A 25,557-nucleotide genomic window follows, 5' to 3' on the forward strand; every position below is an offset into this window, starting at 1 on the left:
TACTAATGGGTTTTTTGTGTGTGGTTTTTTTTTTTACAGGTTCGGATGTTGGACTACGTCAGATTCGAGGACTACTTCGATGACAGCTTTTCTTATTTTCAATAAAATGGTTAACGAGGATTGTGTGGTGGTTTTTTATTTAAATTAAAAAAATCTTTGTATTTTTTTTAAACTTTATTACTACTGTCTTAGTAATGTCCGCTGGCTGATTGAGAGCGTCAATTACTAAGGCGGGGCTTAGTGTTAGCCGGTGAAGGCTAACACTAACCCCGATTATTACCCCGGCACTCACCGCCACCAGGTGTACCGGGAAGAGCCAGTACCCGACCATCTGTAGTGATGTCCAGGTGCTGGGGCTGCCGCAGGCAGGTATTATTAGGCTGGGAAAGTCCAAAAACAGTGGCCCTTCCTACCCTGGTAATGCTAGGCTGCTGAGATGTTGTATCTGGCTGGTTATCAAAAATGGGGGAGACTCCATGTAATTAAAAATAAAAATGTGAAAAAACCATGGGGAGTTCCTCAATTTTTCATAACCAGCCAGATACAACATAAGCTGCGGCCGCCCCAGTGACCGTCCATCACTACAGGTGGTCGTTTACTGGATCGTACCCAGCTCTCCCCGGCACCCCTGGTGGCGGTGAGTACCGAGGTAATATCGGGGGGGTTAGTGTTAGCCTTTTCACCGATTAACATTGAGCCCCGCCTTAGTAATGGACGCTGTCAATCAGCCAGCTGCCATTACTGAGGCGGTAGTAATAAAGTTTTAAAAAAATACAAGGACATAGAAAAAAAACCCTCATTAAACATTTTATTGAGAATAAAAAAAAATTGTCATTGAAGTAGTCCTCGAATCCGAAGTAGTCCAACAACCGAACCTGTACAAAAACACAAACACACAAAAAAAAATAGTAACACATAAAAAAGCAAAGCAATTATTATCTTACCTTTCCTGGGTCCAGTGCTGGGGCCGCAAGGTCAGCGAGCTGGGCCCTATATCCAAGCCTATCATGTGTGATACTGTATGCTGAGCCACTGTATCTAATCCAATCGTGTGTGATACTGTTGGCTGAGCATTTGTATCTAAGCCTATCATATGTGATACAGTATGCTGAGCTACTGTATCTAATCCTATCATGTGTGATACTGTCTGCTGACCCACTGTATTTAATCATATCTTGTGTGATACTGTCTGCTGAGATACTGTATCTAATCCTTTCATGTGTGATACTATCTGCTGAGCCACTGTATCTAATCCTATCATGTGTGATACTGTCTTCTGGGCCGCTGTATCTAAACCTATCATATGTGATACAGTTTGCTTAGCCACTGTATCTAATCCTATCATGTGTGTTACTGTCTGCTGAGCCACTGTATCTAATCCTATCCATAGCTACAGGGGTCGTAGTGCTATAGATATGCTGTCTCCTATATACACATATACATACACGTGTACACATTTTTTGGGGGTGTATATGTATTGGGGCTATTGCCCCTGACGTTTTAAGACCTTAGTGACGCCCCTGGCTGCTTAGTAGACCCAGCAATGCAGCTGAAAGCTGCAGGCCGTCAGCCATGAGAAATTTGTTAGGGGGCCCAAGAAGGACTTTTGCATCGGGGCCCATGAGCCTTTCGCTACGCCCCTGCATGAGACACCATATTCTCTCCTAGAAGCCTTGTTTGGAACCTACATAATATGTCATACGTTGTTTCCCCCACAGATTGCATAAGAATCCATGAGAAAAAAACGCATGTGTCCTTCTTATAAAATAGCCCCATGACAGTCTATGGGTGGCATATTACGGATCCAGAGTTAATCCGACCATGTACATGGGGCCTGACTCAGTTCTAATATAGTCCATGAAGGTCAACAGCTGCACCCTAACGTAGTCATTTTAAATGAGCATAACAATTATGACCTCGGAAAATGTTGAAAATTACTAGTTTTTTAGCATTCTGTTTTATAGGTTTAATTTATGCTCAATGGTTTTGTCTTTATCCACTTCGTCTTCACAGCAATTGTGGTCTCCAAATGTTGATGAACCTTATCTGGCACTGTCAAACAACAAAGGCCAAATATGATATAATGCCACAAATGTACAGCCCGGCCATAGTACCTAAAATATATATTAGAAGCATTTAGAATAAACATGTTGTACCACGTCTCTTTTCAGGACATATATTCTAAAGGTGTGATCCCCCTGACCTCTATAGAAATGGCTCGTTCAACCAAGGAGAACAAGTTTGAAGTAGTCACAAAACACAGGATTTTCGTCTTCCGCGCTGAGTGTGAAGGTGTGTATAGATCAATATGCAATAAGATTTTTTTTACAATGAGAGGTATTAAAAAGCCAACAAAAGACACATAATAACAGGAATACCTCTGTCAGTAATACGTTCTCTTCTCTTCTTCTCTTCTCATCCCCTCTTTCTTTTTACTCTTTGTCATAGTTTGAGATCGTAAATCTACTAAGGAAGTAGTGGTGTACCCACCATGGAAGCAGACCATGCCAACGCTACTGGGTCCTTCATGAGAGAGGGCCCGGCACTAAACTGCGCTTGTTTCATCCCTTCACGATAGACTTCTATTGACCTGCAGCCTTCACTAGTTGGAGATCATTGCATACAGATTCATACAACTCCCAGTGTGTTGTATAAATCCATATACAGAGAGATCCATACACGCATACACTATATATCTAGTTTTAGTTCCTATAGCATTTTTTTGTTCTGCACCTTTTTTAACCCTTGTTGGGGATGGGGCCCATTTTGAGTATTTCTATTGAATGCTATGATTTCTGTGCATGGGTCACAGTTTTTCTTTAAAGGTGCTTTTAAACAGGCAAATAAATGAGTCAAAATTATCGCCGGTCGACGAAATTGCGAGTTGTTAACATTCGAAAGACAGGCATTTATATGTAACTATATTCGTATGTATTTTCGCAATTTTGATCTTTAGAAAGATCGCTAGTCTTTCTTCCTTTAAGCATAGTTGCATATTTAGCATGGTTGTAAAAAGACATACAGTATATATCTATCAAGTTCAACCAAGGGATGAGCATTCACCTTTCATTTTATTTAGTTCCACACCTCCTGTCTCGTCTGATAACGACTAGCAGATGCCTGTTTATACAAGGAGATATAACGCCAAAAACGATAAATTTTAGGTCCATCAACAACCAACGAACAATTTCTTGCTGAACAATCGCTCATGTTTACATTGGTCAATGATTGTGTACGTTTGCTCGATATTACATTTTTTACACGATAAGCGTTCCGTGTAAAAAGCCCTTAAGACTTGCAAATTGTTTTATTGTGTGTAATGAATTCTGGTGTAAAACTAGCCAAATATTTGTGTTTGCTGGTCCTGTCAATTTTGGACAGATCCGCTAACCCATAGGTCCCTTTGGAAAATGAGCACAGATTGATGCTATAGCGCGATGATTGTCACTTGTTTTGCTCCATTTAAATGGAACAATCATTGAACCGTATAGGGATGAACGAGATGCATCATTGTCGGCAGCATATTTCCAGTTAACACGGGGAGATGTTCTGCCGACTACGATGATTTTTACATTTACTCGTTTGTCGGCTCATTGCTGGGTACTTTTACATGGGCCGATACTCGGGAACGAGCGTTCCATTCCCCCATTCCCTTAAAACTGTCGTCAGTGAAAAAAGGGACCTCACAGGTTGGACTTTTACTTGTCCAATCCTATTGTTTGCCAGGGTTAACAGCGCCAGAATTTTCTGGCTGTTGCCTGTCCCCCTCCAATTGATTATATTGCCAACAGATATCTTATGTCTATAGCGAGCATAATAAAATACCTTGGGCCACCAATCCCCTCATTATCATACTATCATACATGGTTTACTTGCTTAGGGCTTTCCATTATTTTATAGATCTCTTATGAGGGATGACGAGTGTGCAATAATGTCTGATTGAGTACAAATACTGTGCATGGCAGATTCCATTATCCGATAAATCTAAATGTAAATCATTCAGATCTAAATCAGATGTAACAAGTCGCCACGGATTCCACTGCAAAATTCAGACTCCCAATCATTTCAATATGATTTATTCAGTTAGCAAGAAAAAGAAGCATCCTGCCCGTTTTTCGGGCGGGTTCCGCCCAAGCCTCCCATTAAAGTCAATGGGAGGACGAATCTTGCTGCCGACAGCAGGAATAATTTCGCGGCGGATTTTGCGGTGGGACCTGCCACGCAAAATTTGCCGTATTATCTAACCCTAGGGGGGTCTAAAAGATCCCATAGACATTTGGCTACCAGCATAACATGTCCAGCAAGTTAGACTATGTTCACATGGCATATTTTCGGGTTGAAAAATACAAGGCTGATTTGAAGAGAAAACTGCCTCTGCGAGGCGTTTTTGGTACTGATTTGATGAGTTTTTGATTTATGGATTTTAAGGCTGGGTTCACACGACCTATTTTCAGACGTAAACGAGGCGTATAGTGCCTCGTTTTACGTCTGAAAATAGGGCTACAATACGTAGGCAAACATCTGCCCATTCATTTGATTGGGTTTGCCGACGTACTGTGCAGACGACCTGTCATTTACGTGTTGTCGTTTGACAGCTGTCAAACGACGACGCGTAAAATGACTGCCTCGGCAAAGTAGTGCAGGACACTTCTTTGCAACGTAATTTGAGCCGTTCTTCATTGAAGTCAATGAAGAGCAGCTCAAGATTTACGAGCGTCAAAGACGCCTCGCAAAATGCGAGGAGGAGCATTTACGTGTGAAACGAGGCAGCTGTTTTCTCCTGAAAACAGTCTGTCTTTTGAGACGTAAAGGCCACTTCTCGTGTGCACATACCCTTAAAGCGCTGTTTGACGTGTTAGGCTGGGTTCACACACCCTATTTACGGACGTAATTCGGGCGTTTTAGCCTCGAATTACGTCCGAAAATACGGCTCCAAAGCGTCGGCACACATCTGCCCATTCATTTGAATGGGTTTTACGATGTTCTGTGCCGACGGTCATTTTTTTTACGCGCCGCTGTCAAAAGACGGCCGCGTCAAAAAAGTGCATGTCACTTCTTGAGATGTAATTGGAGCTGTTTTCCATGGACTCCATGGAAAAACAGCTCCAATTACGTCCGTAATGGACGCTGCGAAAAAAGCCTGCACTTGCCATTACGTCTGAAATTCCGGAGCTGTTTTCTCCTGAAAACAGCTCCGTAATTTCAGCCGTAACGGAGGCTGCCGTGTGAACATACCCTTATGCCTATTTCACAGTATTCCACAGTATTTTTCGGCATATTTCGGAGCATTAAACGCCCTTGAAATACACTTTAAATATGTCTGCAGACAGCCTCCCATTGATTTCAGTGGGAAATACACTGTGTAGTTCACTGCATATTTTGACACTGCTGAATTTTAAAAAACGACTCGTAAAAATAGACTTCATAAAAAAGATTCACGTCTTGAATCGTTTTACAAACTGATTTTTCAAACTTACCATTGTCACTTCAAAAATATGCCTCAAAATACGCTTAGAAAATCCCCCAAAAATTTGAACACCAGCTCCAAAAATGCCTGGATTCCGAGGCTATCTTCTCTTGAAATCAGCATAGGTTTTTTCTAGCCTTAACATATGCCATGTGAACATAGACTTAATGTGAAAGGGGAAAAATCAGCATGTAAATCGCTCCAAGAAGTGATATGTATTTTATGAGGCGTTTTTTAATTCAGCAGCGTAAAAATATGCAGTGACCACAGTGTATTTTACATAGAAATGGGAAGTTTTCCTGGTGTATTTCAAGTGTATTTCATATTGTAATCCAAGCGTTTTACGCTCCAAAATACGCCTGAAAATATGCAGTGTGAGAATACACATTCCATAGCTCTTAAAAGATATTGACTGATAGTTTCCTTTGCCTTTGCATTATATTTTCTATGGACTCTAAAACATAAGAGGTTCACGATTTCAAGGGGTTCACAATTTTAAATCATGTTAAGAATATCAGACATAACTAATGCAAAGATACAAAAAGCCAAATACTTTCATAAATCCATAGGGAAGATACAGGCAGCAGTAGTTACTTCCTGCTTCCTGATCTTTAATAGCTCCTCAATAGGATTTCCTGTTCCTTAGTGCAGGATGTCTCTGGTTTTTATAGGAAAAATTATTTCCCTGTAAATTTAGCAGATGACAGTGTATTGTAAGCTATTTATGAAGTAACCTCTGTTTATTTTGGTGGGTTCCCTTAAAACTCAAAATTATTTTTGGTGTGTCTAATGATAATGAATAGGAAATGGCACATCAAGGATAGTGTTTCCATTACTGTTCCCTTGTGGTTTTTTTGTGATATTTTGGTGGTTTTCCAAAGACAATAGATTTAGATTTTTCTTAATAATTTTTTTTATACGAAAAAAGTTTTCATGTGTTTTTTGTTGCTTATTACAGTTGTAGGACATGTTAATGGGCTACCCAATAAATAAGGCTGTACGTACCATAGTTGCAGCCCATGCATCTACTATGGAGTCCCAAGAGAGAGGGAGAGGGCCGATTCTAGGTTGGTCTTGCCCCCATTTTAATGAGTATTAGTGAGTACCTGTACAGGGATGTGGTCTTCACAGGTGCTGCAATGTAATGAAGTGGAAAATGTACTTAACTTATGAAAATAAGTGGCGCAGCTAGCAGCCGTTATGGCTGCTACAGCGGTAGCAACGCTACTACGGGGTCCGCGCCACTGAGCCGCTAACATTTATGGGCCGGGCGTAACGGGCCCTCTCATGCCCGGTGGCTTCGCTAGCACTGGAGGGGGCCACGGTGCTAGCGACAGCCACCCCCTCTTGCAGTAATTGTACCTGCATCTATAGCACGCAGGTACAAATACATGCATTAGCACTGGATGACCGAGCCCGACCATTCAGAGCCTTTCAACGAAGCTAGCAGCGCGATGATGTCATCGCACCGCTTCCATGGTTGAAAGGCGCTGATTGACGGGGTAAGTCATTCTGCCCTGCCAATCAGCGCCTTTCAATGACGCGCCGCTGGCGTCGTTCAGCTCCAGCAGACATGCTCAGGAGAGAGCAGATCTGCATTGCAACTGGATGGCGTGGGAACAGGATCAGGATGAGTATGTCAAGTTTGTTTTTTTTCTACTAAAATTGTGAGTGGCATTATCTATAGTGGGGACTCTACATGGGGCGGTCTATATGTGGGCATGTGGAGCACTATATACAGGGGGAGCTATATGTAGGGCACTATCTACAGGGGTGGGCTATATGTGGGGCACTATATACAGGGGTGGGTTATCTGTGGGGCACAATCTACATGGGGCTATATGTTGGGCTCTGTCTACAGGGGTGGTCTATATGTGGTACACTAAATACAGGGGGAGCTATATGTGAGGCACTATCTACAGTAGTGGGCTATATGTGGAGCACCATCTATAGGGGGGGCTATATGTAGGACACTGTCTACAGGCGTGGGCTATATGTGAGCCACTATCTAGAGAGGTTGGCTATACGTGGAGCACTATCTATAGGGGAAGCTATATGTAGGGCAGCACGGTGGCTCAGTGGTTAGCACTATTGCCTTGCAGCTCTGAAGTCCATATGTGGGCACTATCTACAGGGGCTTCTATGTAGGGCACTATCTACAGGGGGCACGGTGTGTGTGTGTGGGACACAGTGTATGGTACTATTATAATCAGGGACACAGTGTATAGCGCTATTATATTTAGAGGTGCAGTGTATGGGGCTATTATACTGAGAGGTGTTGAGAATTTTATCTTCGTTTATAGGTGCAGAAATGTTTTAAAAGTGAGACGCCGAAGACATCTGAGTGGAAAACTGCAGGAATGGGTCGTGGCCGTGAGAAATCCATCATAGAGATCTGGACCGGTGGGAGAAAAAAAAAGAAAAAAGAACATCACCGGTGAGTCATTTAATGTAAATGCTTATTCTGCCTCTAATCAGTACTGTAGTCACTGTATGATCTGCAGCGAGATGATGGGTGGTATGATTTTTTATTTTTGTTTGTGAAAAAGCGTCTCCCAGCATATCCTTACCATTGTTCGGGCCATGCTGGGAGCTGTAGTTTTATGCCGCACATACCTATACGGCAGGGGTTGCACTAAATTGAGCTGTATTTGTTCTGGTATTGTATATATGTACTGAGCTTTGTTCTGGTGCTGTATATATTACATAGTTAGTACGGTTGAAAAAAGACACCCATCAAGTCCAATCAAGGGAATATATGTACTAATCTTGGTTCTGATGCTGTATTTAAGTACTGAGCTTTGTTCTGGTACTTTATATATGTATGAGCTTGGTTCTGGTACTGTATATATGTACTGAGCTTGGTTCTGGGGCTGTATTTATGCACTGAGCTTGGTTCTGGTGCTCTATATATGTACTGAGCTTGGTTCTGGTGCTGTATTTATGTACTGAGTTTGGTTCTGGGGCTGTATTTATGTACTGAGCTTGGTTCTGGTATTGTATATATGTACTGACATTGATTCTGGTATTGTATATATGTACTTATCTTGGTTCTAGTGCTGTATTTATGTACTGAGGTTGATTCTGGTTCTCTATTTATGTACTGAGGTTGGTTCTGGTATTGTATATATGTCAGAGCTTGGTTCAAGTGCAGTATTTATGTACTGAGGTTGGTTCTGGTGCTGTATATATGTATTGAGCTTGGCCCTCGTGCCGTATATATGTATGAGCTTGGTTCTAGTGCTGTATTTATGTACTGAGCGTGGTTGTGGTACTGTATATATGTCAGAGCTTGGTTCTACTGCTGTATATATGTCAGAGCTTTGTTCTAGTGCTGTATATATGTACTGAGCTTGGTTCTGATGCTGTATATATGTCAGAGCTTGGTTCTAGTGCTGTATTTATGAACTGAGCTTGGTTGTGGTATGGTAAATATGTATGAGCTTGGTTCTAGTGCTGTATTTATGTACTGAGCTTGGTTGTGCTACTGTATATATGTATGAGCTTGGTTCTGGAGCAGTAATTATATAGGATATATTTATAATAACAAAATTGCAGGGCAGATGGAATTGTTTTCAATTCATTGTATATGTAATGGGAACCTGTCTGGTAGTTTTAACCCCTTGAACTGCCACCATGCGGTAAAACATGACTTGACAATATTTCCAAATGTATGTTTTTTTTCAGATGCAGCAAAATTTATAAAATCAACTTTTAAAATGGTGCAAACCGTATGCTCATTACTCATTAAAGGGTCATGGGCCGTTATCCTGAAGAGTCACATAGTCCTGCCTCCAAACCCACCTTTCCATGTTTGATTGACATCCCCCTGGCTGATACAACTTTCTTGGATGCGCCATTGCCTTGTACTACTTGGGGTGGGGGCTGTGTGGCACTATATACAAGGGGGGCTGTGTGCCACTATGCAGAAGGAGGAGCTGTATGGCACTATACACATTGGGGAGCTGTGTGGCACTACATACAAGGGGCTGTGTGCCACTACTAAGGGGGGCTGTTTGTCACTATCTGCTAGGTGGGCTGTATTGCACTATTTATAAAGGGGAAGGGCTGAGGCTCTATCTACCGTGGGTGTGTGTGGTGCAATCTACAGGGGTCTTTGTGTATCACTATCTACTAAGGGGGCTATGTGGCACTATCTTCTAATGGGGCTGTGTGGCACTATATACAAGGGAGGGGGGCTGTGTGGCACTGTATACAGGGGGAGCTGCTTGGCGCTATATACAGTGGGAGCTTTATGGCGATATCTACAGGGGGAGGTTGGGGCGCTATCTACAAGTGGGGTATGACACTGTCTCCAGGCGGGTCTGTATAGCACTGTCTACAGGGGATCTGGAAGGCACAATCTACAGGGGGCACTATCTATAAGGGGGCTGCGTGTGGCAACTCCGGGGGGCAGTCAAGAGTTTGCTATGGGGCTCAGTCTTTGCCAGTTACGCCCCTGCCTCCTTCTATAAAAGCAGACTGGCTGTGTAGTCTGGAGTGCCCCATACAACAACAGTCTGGATTTGTAGTCTTGTCCCCCCATATATGTGCAATCTGGAGAACCCTTTATAACAACAATTTGGACGTATAGTTTGGAGCACCCCTCTAACAGCAGTCTGGATGTCTAGTCTGGTCTCCCCATATTACTGTAGTCTGGAGGTCCCCCTATTACAACAGTATTGGCGTATAGACTGGAGCACCACCTATAACAGCAGTCTGGTTGTGTAGTCTCGTCTCCCCATATCGCAGCAGTCTGGACGTGTACTCTGGTATCCCCATATTTCTGTAGTCTGGAGGTCCCCCTATAACAACAGTATTGGCGTATAGACTGGAGAACCCCCTATAACAGCAGTCTTTGTATATAGTCCATTTCACATTGTGAGTAGTACACTATATTTTATTTATTTTCTAAATGTCATCAGCTCATAATACAATCCCTATCTTGTCTTTAATAATTTGCTGCAGCGGATAACTTATTATCACCTAAACCATAGAAAACCATTGAAAAAATCAAGTTACAATTTCTTGCCACTGTATTCTTAACGCATTAAAAGTCAAGTTAAAGATTTTTACATCTGTACATTTTATTGTCTCCCACAGCGCAGAGGACTGAATGGTGCTCAACCATACAGAACAGAGTGAAAGAACAGCGTATGATCAACCAGCGTCCTCGCTCCACCATCTTCTCCAGGGCAGGCTACCTAGAGCTGAAAGGATATAAGTCAAAAGTCTTTACAGTCCTCACAGCAGAAGAATTATGGGTACATAAAAATGAACAGGTAAGTGTAGGCAAAATATAACATCTGCATTAGTAGGGGGAATCTAAGATCATGATGCAATGTAACCAAATGCTGAATTCAGCATTTCCTAGACCGGTAAGATCTTCAGATGCACATACAGATTGGACAAAGCTCGACCGAATCCTCTGAGTTTGGCAGGATCGGCTGACGATCGAATGCGTATGTGGGCAATCCGACTCTTCCCCAAGAGCAGATGAGTTTCAATATGCCCGATCCTTTGTTCCCACGAGATAAAAAATCGGTGCCAAAGATGTCTAGCACTGGTGTATTCTCCTTTCCTTATTGAAATAGGCACACACACTCAGCCGAGCCGAGCGTGCACATTCATGTGGGAGAAAGTTATTTAATATGTATTGCCGCCTTTCTTCCTAGGATAGGAGAACTCCCTTCCTGCCCTGTTTAATCAGACTTTTGCAATGAGCCTGTGTCTGCAGTATACAGGTGTATGATATCACTGTAAAGTCATAGCAGTAAATGCAACATATACAAATATAGCTGAGTTTGTCATTTGGCACAGATAACGGTGATATCATGATCTATTATAAGTGGTTACTGAAGATAATGCATAATCTTAACTCGTCACAGCTTACAAAAACAGTGATATGGCAAATTTAGCTCTGCTACATCTGTGAACAAAATTTTGATTGAAAACTGAAGCCACAATTGTTTATGATTCTTCTTTGCAGTTTTTCAAAATGGGCAATGGAATGTTTGTAATCGATATGCACGGCTCCACCAGCCGAGATGGGCGCAACAAGACCTTTGAGTTGATCACTCCACACAAAACTTTCAGGTAATATGGAAGTGATAAGTAACTTGTAAATTGACAATCTGATAAGTAATTGAACACCTCTAGGCCCTATTCCCACAGTTTTTTTTAGGCTGATTTTGATGCTGAGACCGCATCAGCGCCAAAAAATGCCCCAAATCTCCCTCCATTATGTTCAATGGGAGGTAAGAAAGGCATAAAAAATATGTAAAAAAAAAACCTGCATATCAAATTCTGCATCAAAAATCCGGATGGAATTTTGAGGCAGATTTTTTCGGCTAGACAAAAAACGCTGTGTGCACATACCCATATTTTGTTCAGAGCAGTTTAAGAAATTAAACCTGAGCTCTGGTTGCTATGGGCAACAAGGCCAGTTTTTCTGTTGGACAATTTTGATAAATCTCTCCTGAAGGTCTAATATATCTGTATAGTTGAGCTTCAATTATCAAAACTTTCAGTTTTCACTGGAAAAATAAACCAGGTCCATTGATAGCCAGTTTTGATCAATGAGGCCCATGTGTACAAGCTACCTTGCTACTGTAAAATGTAGGAAATATTACAATTAGGTGATAATGGACTGCAGGAACTCTGCTGTATGTCAGAGATATTCTCCTCTAGAATCATTGACAATACCTCCGTAATACAAAGTTCAGTCAAACATGACACAATTGTTGCGGGATGTTGCAATTAACTACATTCAACCCGGAATTCTAAGGGTTTGTGCACACGACAACGCCAAATACGTCTGAAATTACAGATCTGTTTTCAGGAGAAAACAGCTCCTGAATTTCAGACGTTTTTACAAGTGCACGCGTTTTTCGTGGCGTCTTTTACAGACGTAATTGGAGCTGGTTTTCATTGGAGTCAATGAAAAACGGCTCCAATTACGTCCCAAGAAGTGTCCTGCACTTCTTTGACACGGGCGTAAGTTTACGCGCCATCTTTTAACAGCAACGCGTAAAATGACAGCTCATCTGCACAGAACATCGTAAGGCCCTTTGCAAGCAATGGGCAGATGTTTGCCGACGTATTGGAGCCGTCTTTTCAGGCGTAATTCAAGGTGTAGAACGCCTCCATTATGTCTGAAAAGAGGTCGTGTGCACCCTTAGGTTTAAAGCGGTGTTATTATTATAATATATGTTTTGTTCTTTTATGTGTTTTTTTTTTGTCTGTAATAAGTTACAATTTAATTTTTTTTCCAGCTTCACTGCAGAATCGGACAGGGAGAAGAAGGAGTGGATGGAAGCGCTGCTGGAATGTATATCTGAGTCATTCTCAGACTATGAGGTGGCTGAAAAGATTTGGTCCAACAAAACCAACAAGACCTGTGCTGACTGCAAAGCCTGCAACCCTGACTGGGCCTCCATAAACCTGTGTGTTGTCATATGCAAGCAGTGTGCAGGTTGGTGCTGGCTCATACAATATAATGCTAGGACTCTCATACCTTTTATTTTTAAATGCCATGTAAACCTTTGAAGACGTTTGTTTTTTGTTTTTTTTATAAAACAGTGTTTTGAGCAACTTTGTAATTGTTTTTTATTTTAAAAAAAAATTCTTACTTTTTGAGATACAGCTTCTATGTATCCTGGATGCATAGAAACCGTAACCTTCGCTAAAGCCTGAATCTGTCAGGCCAGCGAGACAGACGGCTTCAGTGACAGCGGGTCCTGCGTGGCTCTGAAGCAGGATCCAGCTGTTTATCGATCACATCTAAGTTCGTAGCTTAGATGTAATCGATAATAGCTGTATCCTGCGTGTCTGACACTTTTGTTACTGAAGCCGTCAGTGCCACTGACCTGACTGATTCAGGTTTCAGTGCAGCATACAGCTTCTATGTATCCAGGATACATAGAAGCTGTATCTCAAAAATTAAAAAAATAATAGAAATAATTTACAAAGTTGCACCATTTTTTTTTACATTATTTTAGCGGAAAAAAAAATCTGTCTTCAAAGGTGTACATATCCTTTAGAGATTAGCTAAAAATTTGGATATATCTTTAAGGCTGGGTTCACACGACCTATTTTCAGGCGTAATGGAGGCGTTTTATGCCTCGAATTACGCCTGAAAACACGGCTCCAATACGTCGGCAAACATCTGCCCATTCATTTTAATGGGTTTGTCGATGTACTGTCAAAAGACGGCGCTTAAAATAACAGCCTCGTCAAAGAAGTGCAGGACACTTCTTGGGACGTAATTGGAGCCGTTTTTTCATTGAATCCAATGAAGAACAGCTCCAAATTACGTCCGTAATGGACGCCCCGCAAAACGTGAGTACGAGCAATTACGTCTGAAATTCAGGAGCTGTTTTCTCCTGAAAACAGCTCCGTAATTTCAGATGTAAATGCAGTTATCGTGTGCACATACCCTAACTTTGGATGATTCAAGGCAATTGAAAAGGCAGGACAAGCTGCAGACACATAGATAATATCTGATCAAAGAACTATTAGTGGAAATGAAACTGTGGTTAGGGCCCTAATGTCAAGTGATTGTGTTTTGGTGCTATATATATTTATAATAAATAATATTAATATCATTATATGAATGTTCTGGAATTTCTCTCACCACGGTGTCTTAGTCATAGCCAGACTTGTCTGATCACTCCAGCTGTAGACTCTTTTTTTTCTAGTTTCACATCTTGTGTTTGTTCTGCAGGTCAGCACAGAAGTCTGGGGACGAACATCTCCAAAGTGCAGAGTCTGAAACTAGATACAAGCATCTGGAGCAATGAGATTGTGCAGGTGTGAGATGTCTCTGATGAAAGATTGCAATAAGTACAACTAGTAAGAACAGCGATTCATTGTGAATAGTTTCTTATATTCTCATATTCTCGCTGTTAGATCTGTATTTTCGGACAGATCTGTGACGGCGGCCCCAAGCGGAGCCTCCAGCGCAGATGTGAACCGGGCCTTATTTCTGTGATTTTTATAAGAGAATCCTATCATACTTTGAATGCCAAGCTACGACCACTGGAAACATTGATACAAATAGTTTGACATTTGAGTTGCATTGTTTTCCAGGTACGTGCCCACTGACTGATTAAGTACTAGGTGAGGCGTTGGGTACACTTCTGTTACCTTTAGGTAGAGTTGTCATTGTTTCCACCCAAAAATACTGGTCAGGTTTACACAGGTAAAAAGGGGAGTGGTTTTGGGGCGTGGCTTTTCACGGCGGTTTTAACAGCGTTTTGGGCTGCGTCTGCAGTGTGCTTCAGAGGTACATACACATTGGGTATAGGCATACAGCAACATCCATCACCTATATGCTCGCATGATAAAAAAGTATACTGCTATTTTACACTATTCCATACAGCAGAAAAAAAGTAAATCGATGAATAAAAGCCTGACACTCTTTTGGCCAGTGTTGTGTGAATGGGGGTATATGGATACATTTGACGTATGTGCTGGGAGCTTTCCCGGTGCATACTTCAGACGGACTGCAAACACAGTGTGAATCCACCCTAAGAAATCTGTAAAAGTCACTCACCTGAAAACTACTCATTATGGTCCGGAGGTGCAGTTCATAGATTATACAAAGTTGAGTCTCATTATTATGACTTTCGACATCGATAGCACATAGCCCATGAACACATATCACTCGTTTCCATGGGCAAAAGGGGCAATTTATCAGAGTTGCAAAAAAAAAAAATGATTATTGGCTTTCGGGCCAAGGGTGGCAATATATCTCAAACGGCGCATTTTGTGAACTATTCGCATGCTGCTGTGGTTAAAGTGCATTGTGAGTGGACAAATGGCACCATTGGGAATAACCAATATGGAAACTGCGGAGCATCACGTGCCATTGATGTGAAAGGTGAACATTGGCTACGAAGGTGCGTGAGGGCCGAACGACACTTTACAGTGGAGCATCTCACCGTGAAAATCAACCAGGGGGCTACCAGACGTGTGTCTAAAAAACAGTTCACCAAACCCTACTGCTTATGGGGCTCCGAAGCAGACGGATGGTCACTGCTCCTATGCTAACAAAGGTGCGTCAGAAAAAAAGGCTTAAATTTGCACGGCAGTATCGGAATTGGACCACCGTTGATTGGCAAAGGGTTGCCTTCTCCGATGAGTCATGTTTTATTGCTTCATCGAATGGATGGCATTGGCGTGTCAGGCGAGAAACATCAGATAACAAACACCCTGCAACAGTTGCTGGAAGAACACAAGCTGGTGGCGGCAGCGTTATGGTCTGGGGAATTTTTTCCTGCCATTCTCTGGGCCCACTCATCCATGTGGAAGGCATTCTGAACCAATTTGGGTATGAATCCATCGTTGCAGATCACGTCCACCCATACATGCTGTTTGTCTTCCCTGGGGCAGATGGAATCTTCCAGCAACACAATATGACATGTCACATGGCTAGAAATGTCCGACAGTGGTTGGAAGAGCACGACCAAGACTTCCAAGTACTTCCCTCGCCCAATAATTCGCCAGACTTGAACCCAATTGAGCATCTGTGGGACCACCTCGATCATCTTGTTTGCTTTATGGATCCTCCCCCACACACCCTCCAGCAAATGTAGGATCCACTGCAGTCATTATGGCTCCAGATACCTGGGACAACCTCCCAGCACCTTATTGAGTCACTCCCAGCCCGTCTAGCTGCTGTCCGTGCTGCACACGGCGGTTAATCTGGATATTAGCTGGTGGTCATAATAATGTTACTCGACTGTGTATATGTGTTCAACTACATGGATTGCAATGATTGGGCACATACAGCTCAATATAAGCTGTATGAATTAGATTATGAATTAAGGTATTCCACATAACATTTTCATTAAACAATCCCCCATATGAGCCCACTCATAGTCGCCATGAAGCTCTTCTCACACCATTTGTTTGATAGACCTTGTAGCATGGCATTTCTTTAAATGACGTCTAGAATAGCCGTGGGATATCCCACTATAGCTCGCTGAGTGAGCACCAAGCCCTGTTCACTCTAGCTGTGCAGATCACAGTCGCAGACCGGAGACATCAGTCAGACCCTGTAGCAAGTGAGTGCCCACCTGGGTTTTCTCTTCACCGGAGAGGTGATAGGCTGTGAAGGCCAGCGGTCTCTGTAGGCGCAGCACAGGAGCTGCAGCGCTATGAAGCATCTCGCGCAGATTTGTGCAGGCTGCGATCTCTGTGTAAAGCGTCTTTACAGGGCCGGGTGTAGTTTACATGGAGCAGGGTAAACTAGGAAGCAGGACTTCGATGTTGGCACGGGCGGAAAGTGCCTGTGCATAGTCCTCTGGATAGATCAGTTCCTCGTAGTAATACTGCATGTAAAAAACTTTTACCATCACTGGCCTCCTCAAGTGAATACTGGCTGGACTGGTGATTTACCGGCTGGTGAAATTGATCAACTTTTTTATGCCAGTTTTCTGGCATAAAAGAGTCACAACTAATACACCCAACATAGAGAGAAAGGGACATAGATAGGGTGGTCTTACAGAGAGAATCACAATGGATCTTCAAACTAGATTCCACCATACCAAACAGTTTAAATGAACAACTAAATTTTTCATGTTTCCTTTAAATTGTTCCTTGACCATAAGAAATAGCCTCTCAAGACTCTCCAGTACATACAAATACACTGCACATTGGAAGATGCCCTGCACCTGAATTGATATGCACTGCATGTCCTTCAAACATATAAATGTATACATTATTCAGTATCAATGTAGTACTCTTGCCTGCTTAGAAGTATGAATATCTTATGAATCAGTACCTGAAAGTGTCTTTAAACTCTAGCAAAGGCATAAAACACATGCTGGAAGATGTTGTGCACCCTAATTAATATGTACACTATTGCATGTCTTTCAAACATATAACTTGATACGTGATTCAGTACCAATATAATACATTTGCTTTACGAGTATGAACACTTTATTCTTGAATGTGTTTTTGCACCTTAGAAAAGATCGATAGATTTCAATTGATGGGCCATTATTAAATGGTCACCACATACCTTGGCTTCTGCGATTAAATATCTGTTCATACATTATAGATACCATCCTCTGCTTAAAATAAGAAAGGTCCCATGAAGTTTGAATATCAAAAAACCCCCTCTTTAACTTTATTCCCTCTATGACACGGAGCTTGGAGTGTCTGTACGCAGAGTTCTGTGTTATCATTCCTCACTGCCCAATCATGTCCTGTTCCTTGGCGCCTGCGCATCTGCTTAGAGGCAGCACCATACCATCATCTTACTGGTTTTTTCTCCGGCGGCACATCACGGAGGGGAAGACATGCTGGGCGACACTGCCATGTGACCCTGACGCCCATAAACTGGACATCAGAGGTCACATAATGGTAACGACCAATCAGCATGCCTGCATATACCAGACACCCCCGAATGTCACGGGGGAGTGTGTTTAGGGGAGGAATAATAACCGGTATAAAAGGCAGAGGAAAAACATGTTCAATGATGACGTCAAACGCCTGATATGGGCGCCTAGAGTGGAACGTGGGTTAAAAAACTCTTACCACAGAGAAGTGCTCTAATGGCTTGATCTCCCCTGATGAACCTAAAGCCTGGAAGAAACGCTTTGGGAGAATAATGGTCAAGGAGCTGTCCCAGGAATTTCCCTAAAAATCCCATTGCATTAGGAGCAACCCATAACGGAACAAGTAGGGGAGTTAACAAAAGAAAAAAATCAGCTCTATATTTCTATATGCACTAAATACATAAGATATGGGAATTCTGTGAAGGAAACTTGTGCTCCTCTTTAATTATTATATGTGTGGCAAAACCTCTTAAAGTGAAAAAGATTATATTCCTAATCAAGAATAGATGCTATGAATATTTATGTTGCAGCGGATACAGAATGTCTTTATATATGTGCTCGCACACAATTTTTATGAATTTTCTACTGTAAAAGTAAAATTTTAAACTACTTCAGTCCTATTCCAGTGATTTATTTCTTTTTGATAAAAAAAAGTCACAAACGGCTTAAAAGTTGCAAAAAATTTAGAATTCTGGGCCAGTTCCATCGCTCTAGGCACTTTTCTGGAAAGTAGGCTGGAGTGGTGAGCGGGGTAGAGCCATCTGCGGCCCAAAAAAAATACTATAATTTATGCCAAAAACTGGCATCAAATAACTCGGAAATCTATGCCAGCGTTTTGCTGCCGCAGATTTCACTCAGTGGCACACGGATGGCCGAAGATGCAACGCTTACCTACCAATAAATCTGTTGCATCTTACTCCAGTTTGTTTCCTATAAAGACTGTCGTATGAAACGTAATGAATTCCCCTAAAAGTCTTTACTTTATATAGCTTCCCTCCATCATCAAGGAGCATGAACCAAAAATGTTTCCAAAGCCCAGCAGCATGGCTATGGTTTATATGGACACCAGACGTGTCCATGAAAAACTCAATGTAGCAGGTTTTCTACTAATCAGTAATAGAATATAAAACAACAGGAAACATATGAGGACATGCCGTAGCTTTTTAGTACACCTAAGCACAGGATGGCTTGCCTTGCTTAGCGTTTTAGAGGTCCGTGTATAATTCGCTATCCACCCTTATAATTTAAATGGTTGTCAACATTTACAGCTATTTATTATCCTGGGGAATGACCGAGCCAACCGGTTCTGGGCAGCGCGTGTGCCGCCGTCAGAGGTTCTTCATCCAGATAACTCTACAGAACAAAGACGAGACTTCATAGGACACAAGTACCGTGATGGGAAGTACAGAAGTCCTCACCCCCATTACAGCACACAGGAGGAGATTCTCAAGGTATTTATCGGATAAGTAAGTCCTCTTTTAGATGAGCGTATTTTACATCGGTACTCCATCCATTTTATCTATCCGTAATACGCAGTTAATGTTAATCAATGAGGCTAGTCAAATGGGCGTATACAATATGCGCATATTTTAAAAACACTGCGTGCACTACTTTCATGATGGAAAACACACATTTAAGTCTATTAATAGTGATTAAAATACAGATGCATCCGTATTTGGTCCGTTTGTGATCCGTATTGTATCCATATGTCATCAGTATTGCATCTTTTTTTCAGGGGTTGTCTTATGAAATTTAGGTATCTCCCTAGAAGTCAGTCCATCAGTATTACGGATCTGTAATACTGATGACATACTGATCCAATATCATTCGTAATACGTCTCTTACGTCTCTTCTCAAGAGGCGTTAGGGTTCCCGCACACGTTTGCTGCGGATTTCACTACTACTACATTGAAAGGGTTGAAATCTGCGGTGAACATCCAGAACAGAATTAGCATGGTACAGATTTCAAAATCCGCAGCATGCTTTTATTTCTGTACGTACAATGTTTAGCAGCGTGTGGATAAGATTTTTTAAATCTCATCCCACTTGCCTGAAACAGTCTTGCTCTGCTGATTTTTCACCCCCCAAATCCGAACAGAAAATTGTCAACAATTCCGCTATGTATGCGGGGCGCTTAAGAGGGCTTTCCCGTGAGGGACATTTATGACATATCCAGAGGATATGTCATAAACGTCAGATAGATGCGGGTCCCACTTCTGGGACCCGCAGCTAGCTCTAGAACGGGGCCCCCGTTCTAGCTTTTTGCACTCAGGCTGACTCCCGGCCACTTATTGATTACACGGTCGGGAGTTACAGAAACAGCGTAGCTCGCTGAGCTATGCTGTTTCCATAACTCCCATAGTAGAGAATGGCAGTTACGGAAGCAGCGTATTTCAGCGAGTTACGCTATTTCCGTAGCTCCCGACCATGTAATCAGAAAGTGGCCGGGTAACAGTCTGAGCACAAAAAGCTAGAATGGGGTCCCATTCTAGAGATAGGTGCGGGTCCCAGTGGTGGGAGACGCATCTATCTGACATTTATGACATATCCTGTGGACATGTCATAAATGTCTGTCATTTACAATGGAAATTCTTGACCACCACAGCTACACTATGTTTGGCACAGGGTCTAGCAGCAGAAGCAATGTGAAGTTGATAGAGGAGCTATTCATTTTCGACACCACTGTCAGCCTATACCAATCTGCTAAAAGACTGGTGAAGTGCTATGTTATCATTGATCCCCCTAGACATACGTAGAGAAGGGGTCTTTACAATGGGATGTCCACAGACCTTGGTTTAGACTTATTTAGTTTGTGGTGTTTTCTAGGTGCTCTGTAATGCGGTCTCGGGACCTAACCTGCTGAAGACCGTGATGCAGTTTTTCTCTGATGCTGAATCGGATCCCATTGACAGCTCTACCTTGTCCCTGCAGTCATCGGAGAACTGGAAGGCGAGCACTTACAGCATTAATGGTAATGACATCAGTGCTATACTCTCGCTACCGGTGAATGTTCAGTAGCATATACAGCCACTGGTAATGTCAGCCTATATTAGTTTTGCTATTCAGAAATATCATGTTTCAGGGGGCTTCGACCTATCGTACAAGTAAAGTACAACTTTTAAAACGACTTTAAAGAATATCCTAGGGAACTTCATAACTAGCACTTCCCTAACATGAGTGTAGGTGTGGGAATGTTCTGATAATATACAGGGTGCAAGAAACTTCAGATTACCTAAATATGAGGTACTGGCAGAATACAGGCATGTTTTAACATGAGAAAAACACAAAAAAGTGGAGCTAAATGATCTCGTCAAAACAACCTGAGTACAGTACAAATAGTACAGTGCCGTCAGGATTATATAAACCAGAAAAAGAAAAAATCAAGAAGAACCTAGAAAACAAAGGCACTCAACTCATGGATTTAAAAATATCCAAATTTTGATAATACAATTATATAGAAGAGGAATATGTGAAAAAGCAACATCAAGGTAATCCTGTATCACAGTAAAGACATCACATGCCCGGCCGGATAAGGGCAAAAAGCCCATGGATGGATATTATATAGAGGTACAAAAATTGTATAGCATCAAGTGTCAATAACATAATGCATAAACCTCATACAATAGAAGCAATTATACATTGATGGTATATATAAATTCTATGTGTAATATCTTCTAATGTATGAGAGATAGATAGATAGATAGATAGATAGATAGATAGATAGATAGATAGATAGATAGATAGATAGATAGATAGATAGATAGATAGATAGATAGATAGATGTACACAGGCGCAGACACAAATACCATAGGGCCCCTACGCTAGAATAGTATATGGGTCCCTTGTTTCTCAATAGTTTTTTACAGAGTATCCTCCTTATGTTTTTCTAAAATTTCACCAGTAATTGGGAACTGTGAAACGTATTAGCTCAGTCGGGCGTAGCTATAGGGGTCGCAGCGGTCGCAATTGCGACCGGGCCCCGAAGCCTGGGGGGCCCACGTCCCCCCCACCACATTTTCGTGAGGTTACTTATGTAAAAACGCTGCATAAGCATCATTAAAGCTGGACAGATGCCGTTTTCTAAAGGACCTTTAATGACGTCATGCCCATGTGACCTGATTCGCCTTTGAGGAACAGAAGCCACGCCCACCGATCAGGTACTTCTGCCACAATATAGCAGCAGCAGAGTCGGGAGAAGAGAAGGCACGTCCACCTCTCAGGTCCTGGTGAGCGCTTCCTTAACCCCCTCTCTCCCTGCATCCCCCATTGTCTCTTCTTTACTTGTCTCTCCTGAGCCCAACTCCTGTAGGGTTTGTTACGTTTTTTAATTCACCATGCGTTTTGCTGCGATTTTCGTAATGGCGGCAAAAATGGCGCGGTTTTGCCGTGATTATGAAACTTGCAGCAAACCACACCATTCATATCACAAATTCGAAGATTGCTTAAAAGTAGTACAAGATGCATAAAAACATTAGGCTTAGGGCTTATTCAGACGAACGGGATATACGTCCGTGCAACGCACGTGATTTTCATGCGCGTCGCACGGACCTATATTAGTCTATGGGGCCGTGCAGACAGGTGCGTGATTTTTACACAGCGTGAGTCCGCTGCGAAAAACTCACAACATGTCCGTTCTTTGTGCGTATTTCGCGCATCACGCACCCATTGAAGTCAATGGGTGCGTGAAAATCACGCGCACCACACGGAAGCACTTCCGTGGGACGCGCGTGATTCGCGCAATAGCAGTGAAAAGTATGAATGGAAACAGAAAAGCACCACGTGCTTTTCTGTTTACAAACATCCAAACGGAGTGTCATAATGATGGCCACTGGCGTAGCTATAGAGGTCGCAGCGGTCGCAGTTGCGACCGAGCCCCGAAGCCAGGGGGGCCCACAGCCCCCCGCACCACATCAATAAAAAGTTACCATAGTAACTCGGGCCGCGGGCCCCTGTTACTATAGTAACAGACTGTACTTACCTTCCTGGTTCCGGATCGCAGCGGAGGTCCTGACGTCAAGCGCTGTGCGCAGTGCATGACGTCACAACGCTATGCGCCGCGCACAACATCGAGAGGACAGAACTTCCGCCGCGGCTGAAGAGGAAGGTAAGATTAGTAGCCCTGACTGGCGGGGTCCGACTCCCGGGACCCGCCAATCAGCTGTTTTGAAGGGGCCGCAGCTCTCGTACGAGTGCTGCGGCCCCTTCAAAACAGCTGATTTGCGGGTCCCGGGAAACACATCCGCTATTGATGGCCTATTCTGAGGATAGGCCATCAATGTTTAGGGACTGGACAACCCCTTTAAGCCTACGATGTAGCAGGCTTAGAGGGCCCATTAGACAGGATCACAGATTGTGTGATACTGTATGCTGGGCCCTGTATCTAAGCCAATCACATGGTAGGCTTAGATACATGGCCCATGTGTGATCCTGTCTGATGGGCCCTGTATTTAAGCCTACCACACTGTAGGTTTAGATACAGGGCCCCAGCACACAGTAATCTTATACTGTATAAGATTACTGTCTGCTGGACCCTGTATCTAAGCCTACCTTGTGATAGGCTTAGTTACAGGGTCCCACAGACAGTATCACACATGGGCCCTGTATCTAAGCCTAACACGTGTTACTAATCGTTTTTTTTGTGTGTTTTCTTACAGGTTCGGTCGTTGGACTACGTCGATTCCAGGACTACTTCGATGACAGCTTTTTTTTTTATTATCAATAAAATGGTTAATGAGGGTTGTGTGGGTTTTTTTTTTATTTCAATAAAATATTTTTTCTATGTCTTTGTGTTTTTTTTTAAACTATATTACTACCGCCTTAGTAATGGCCACCGGCTGATTGACAGCATCCTTTGCTAAGGCGGGGCTTAGTGTTAGCCGATGCAGAGGCGAACACTAACCCCCTTTATTACCCCGGTACCCACCGGGCTGTGAAGAGCCGGGTACGATCCAGTACCTGACCATCTGTAGTGATGGTCGGCCACTGGGGCGGCCACAGGCTGGTAGTATCAGGAGGGGAAAGGCCAGATACAGTGGCCCTTCCCACCCTGGTAATGCTAGGCTGCTGCTGCTGCTTTATTGTATCTGGCTGGTTATGAAAAATGGGGGGGACCCCACGTCATTTGAAAAAAAATAAAATAAAAAATAATTGGAAAGAACGATGTCGGGTCCCCCCCCCCCCCCAATTTTCATAACCAGCCAGATACAACGCAGCAGCAGGCAGCATTACCAGGGTGGTAGGTGCCACTGTTTTTGGCCTTCCCCAGCCTAATACTACCAGCCTGCGGCCGCCCCGGTGCCTGCCCGTCTCTACAGATGGACGGGTACTGGTTCGTACCCTTCTCTTCCCAGCATACCTGGTGGTGGTGGGTACCGGGGTAATAATGGGGGTTAGTGTTGGCCTTTGCACCGGCTAACATTAAGCCCCACCTTAGTAATGGAGGTTGTCAATCAGCCAGCGGCCATTACTAAGGCGGTGATAATAAAGTTTAAAAAGATACAAGCACATAGAAAAAAATATTTTTTTTAAATAAAAAAACAACCCTCATTAACCATTTTATTGAGAATAAAAAAACGTCGTCATTGAAGTCCTCGAATCCGAAGTCCAACAACTGAACCTGTAAAAAAACACAAACACACAAAAATAATCAGTAACACATAAAGAAGCTAAATTATTATTCTTACCTTTCCTGGATCCAGCGCTGGAGCCGCAATGTCAGCGTGCTGGGCCCTGTATCTAATCCAATCATGTGTGATACTGTCTGCTGGGCCCTATATCTAATCCAATCATGTGTGATACTGTCTGCTGAGCCACTGTATCTAATCCTATCATGTGTGATACTGTCTGCTGAGCCACTGTATCTAATCCTATCATGTGTGATACTGTCTGCAGAGCCACTGTATCTAATCCTATCATGTGTGATACTGTCTGCTGAACCACTGTATCTAATCCTATCATGTGTGATACTGTCTGCTGAGCCACTGTATCTAATCCGATCATGTGTGATACTGTCTGCGGAGCTGTGTATCTAATCCTATCATGTGTGATACTGTCTGCGGAGCTGTGTATCTAATCCTATCATGTGTGATACTGTCTGTGGAGCTGCGTATCCAATCCTATCATGTGTGATACTGTCTGCGGAGCTGTGTATCTAATCCTATCATGTGTGATACTGTCTGCTCAGCCACTGTATCTAATCCTATCATGTGTGATACTGTCTGCTCAGCCACTGTATCTAATCCTATCATGTGTGATACTGTCTACTCAGCCACTGTATCTAATCCTATCATGTGGGATACTGTCTGCTGACCCACTGTATCTAATCCTATCATGTGTGATACTGTCTGCCCAGCCACTGTATCTAATCCTATCATCTGTGATACTGTCTACTCAGCCACTGTATCTAATCCTATCATGTGTGATACTGTCTGCTCAGTCACTGTATCTAATCCTATCATGTGTGATACTGTCTGCTGAGCCACTGTATCTAATCCTATCATGTGTGATACTGTCTGCTCAGTCACTGTATCTAATCCTATCATGTGTGATACTGTCTGCTGAGCCACTGTATCTAATCCTATCTATAGTTTATAGGGTCGTAGTGCTATAGATATGCTATGCTGTCTCCTATACATGCATTTTTTTTTGGGTGGACACATATGTATTGGGACTATTTCCCCTGATATTTTAAGTCCTTAATGATGCCCCCGGCTGCTAGTGCTGCATTGTTGTGTCACTTAGGAG

The 25,557-nt window shown here is 42.7% G+C and overlaps 1 protein-coding gene across 2 annotated transcripts in view; it reads left to right on the forward strand.

Annotated features, from left to right (window-relative positions):
• Nucleotides 1-25,557, forward strand: part of ARAP3 (ArfGAP with RhoGAP domain, ankyrin repeat and PH domain 3) — a 169,824-nt gene that overhangs the window by 101,531 nt on the left and 42,736 nt on the right. For both annotated transcript variants that reach the window (XM_075856211.1, XM_075856212.1), the window contains exons 8-14: nt 2,172-2,292; nt 10,571-10,749; nt 11,457-11,563; nt 12,742-12,941; nt 14,193-14,278; nt 19,083-19,265; nt 20,641-20,785. In XM_075856211.1, the coding sequence (XP_075712326.1) occupies nt 2,172-2,292; nt 10,571-10,749; nt 11,457-11,563; nt 12,742-12,941; nt 14,193-14,278; nt 19,083-19,265; nt 20,641-20,785 (1,021 nt within the window). The remainder of the gene's footprint in view (nt 1-2,171; nt 2,293-10,570; nt 10,750-11,456; nt 11,564-12,741; nt 12,942-14,192; nt 14,279-19,082; nt 19,266-20,640; nt 20,786-25,557) is intronic.

This window comes from Rhinoderma darwinii, chromosome 3 (genome assembly GCF_050947455.1).
Source record: "Rhinoderma darwinii isolate aRhiDar2 chromosome 3, aRhiDar2.hap1, whole genome shotgun sequence".
Lineage (NCBI taxonomy): Eukaryota > Metazoa > Chordata > Amphibia > Anura > Rhinodermatidae > Rhinoderma > Rhinoderma darwinii.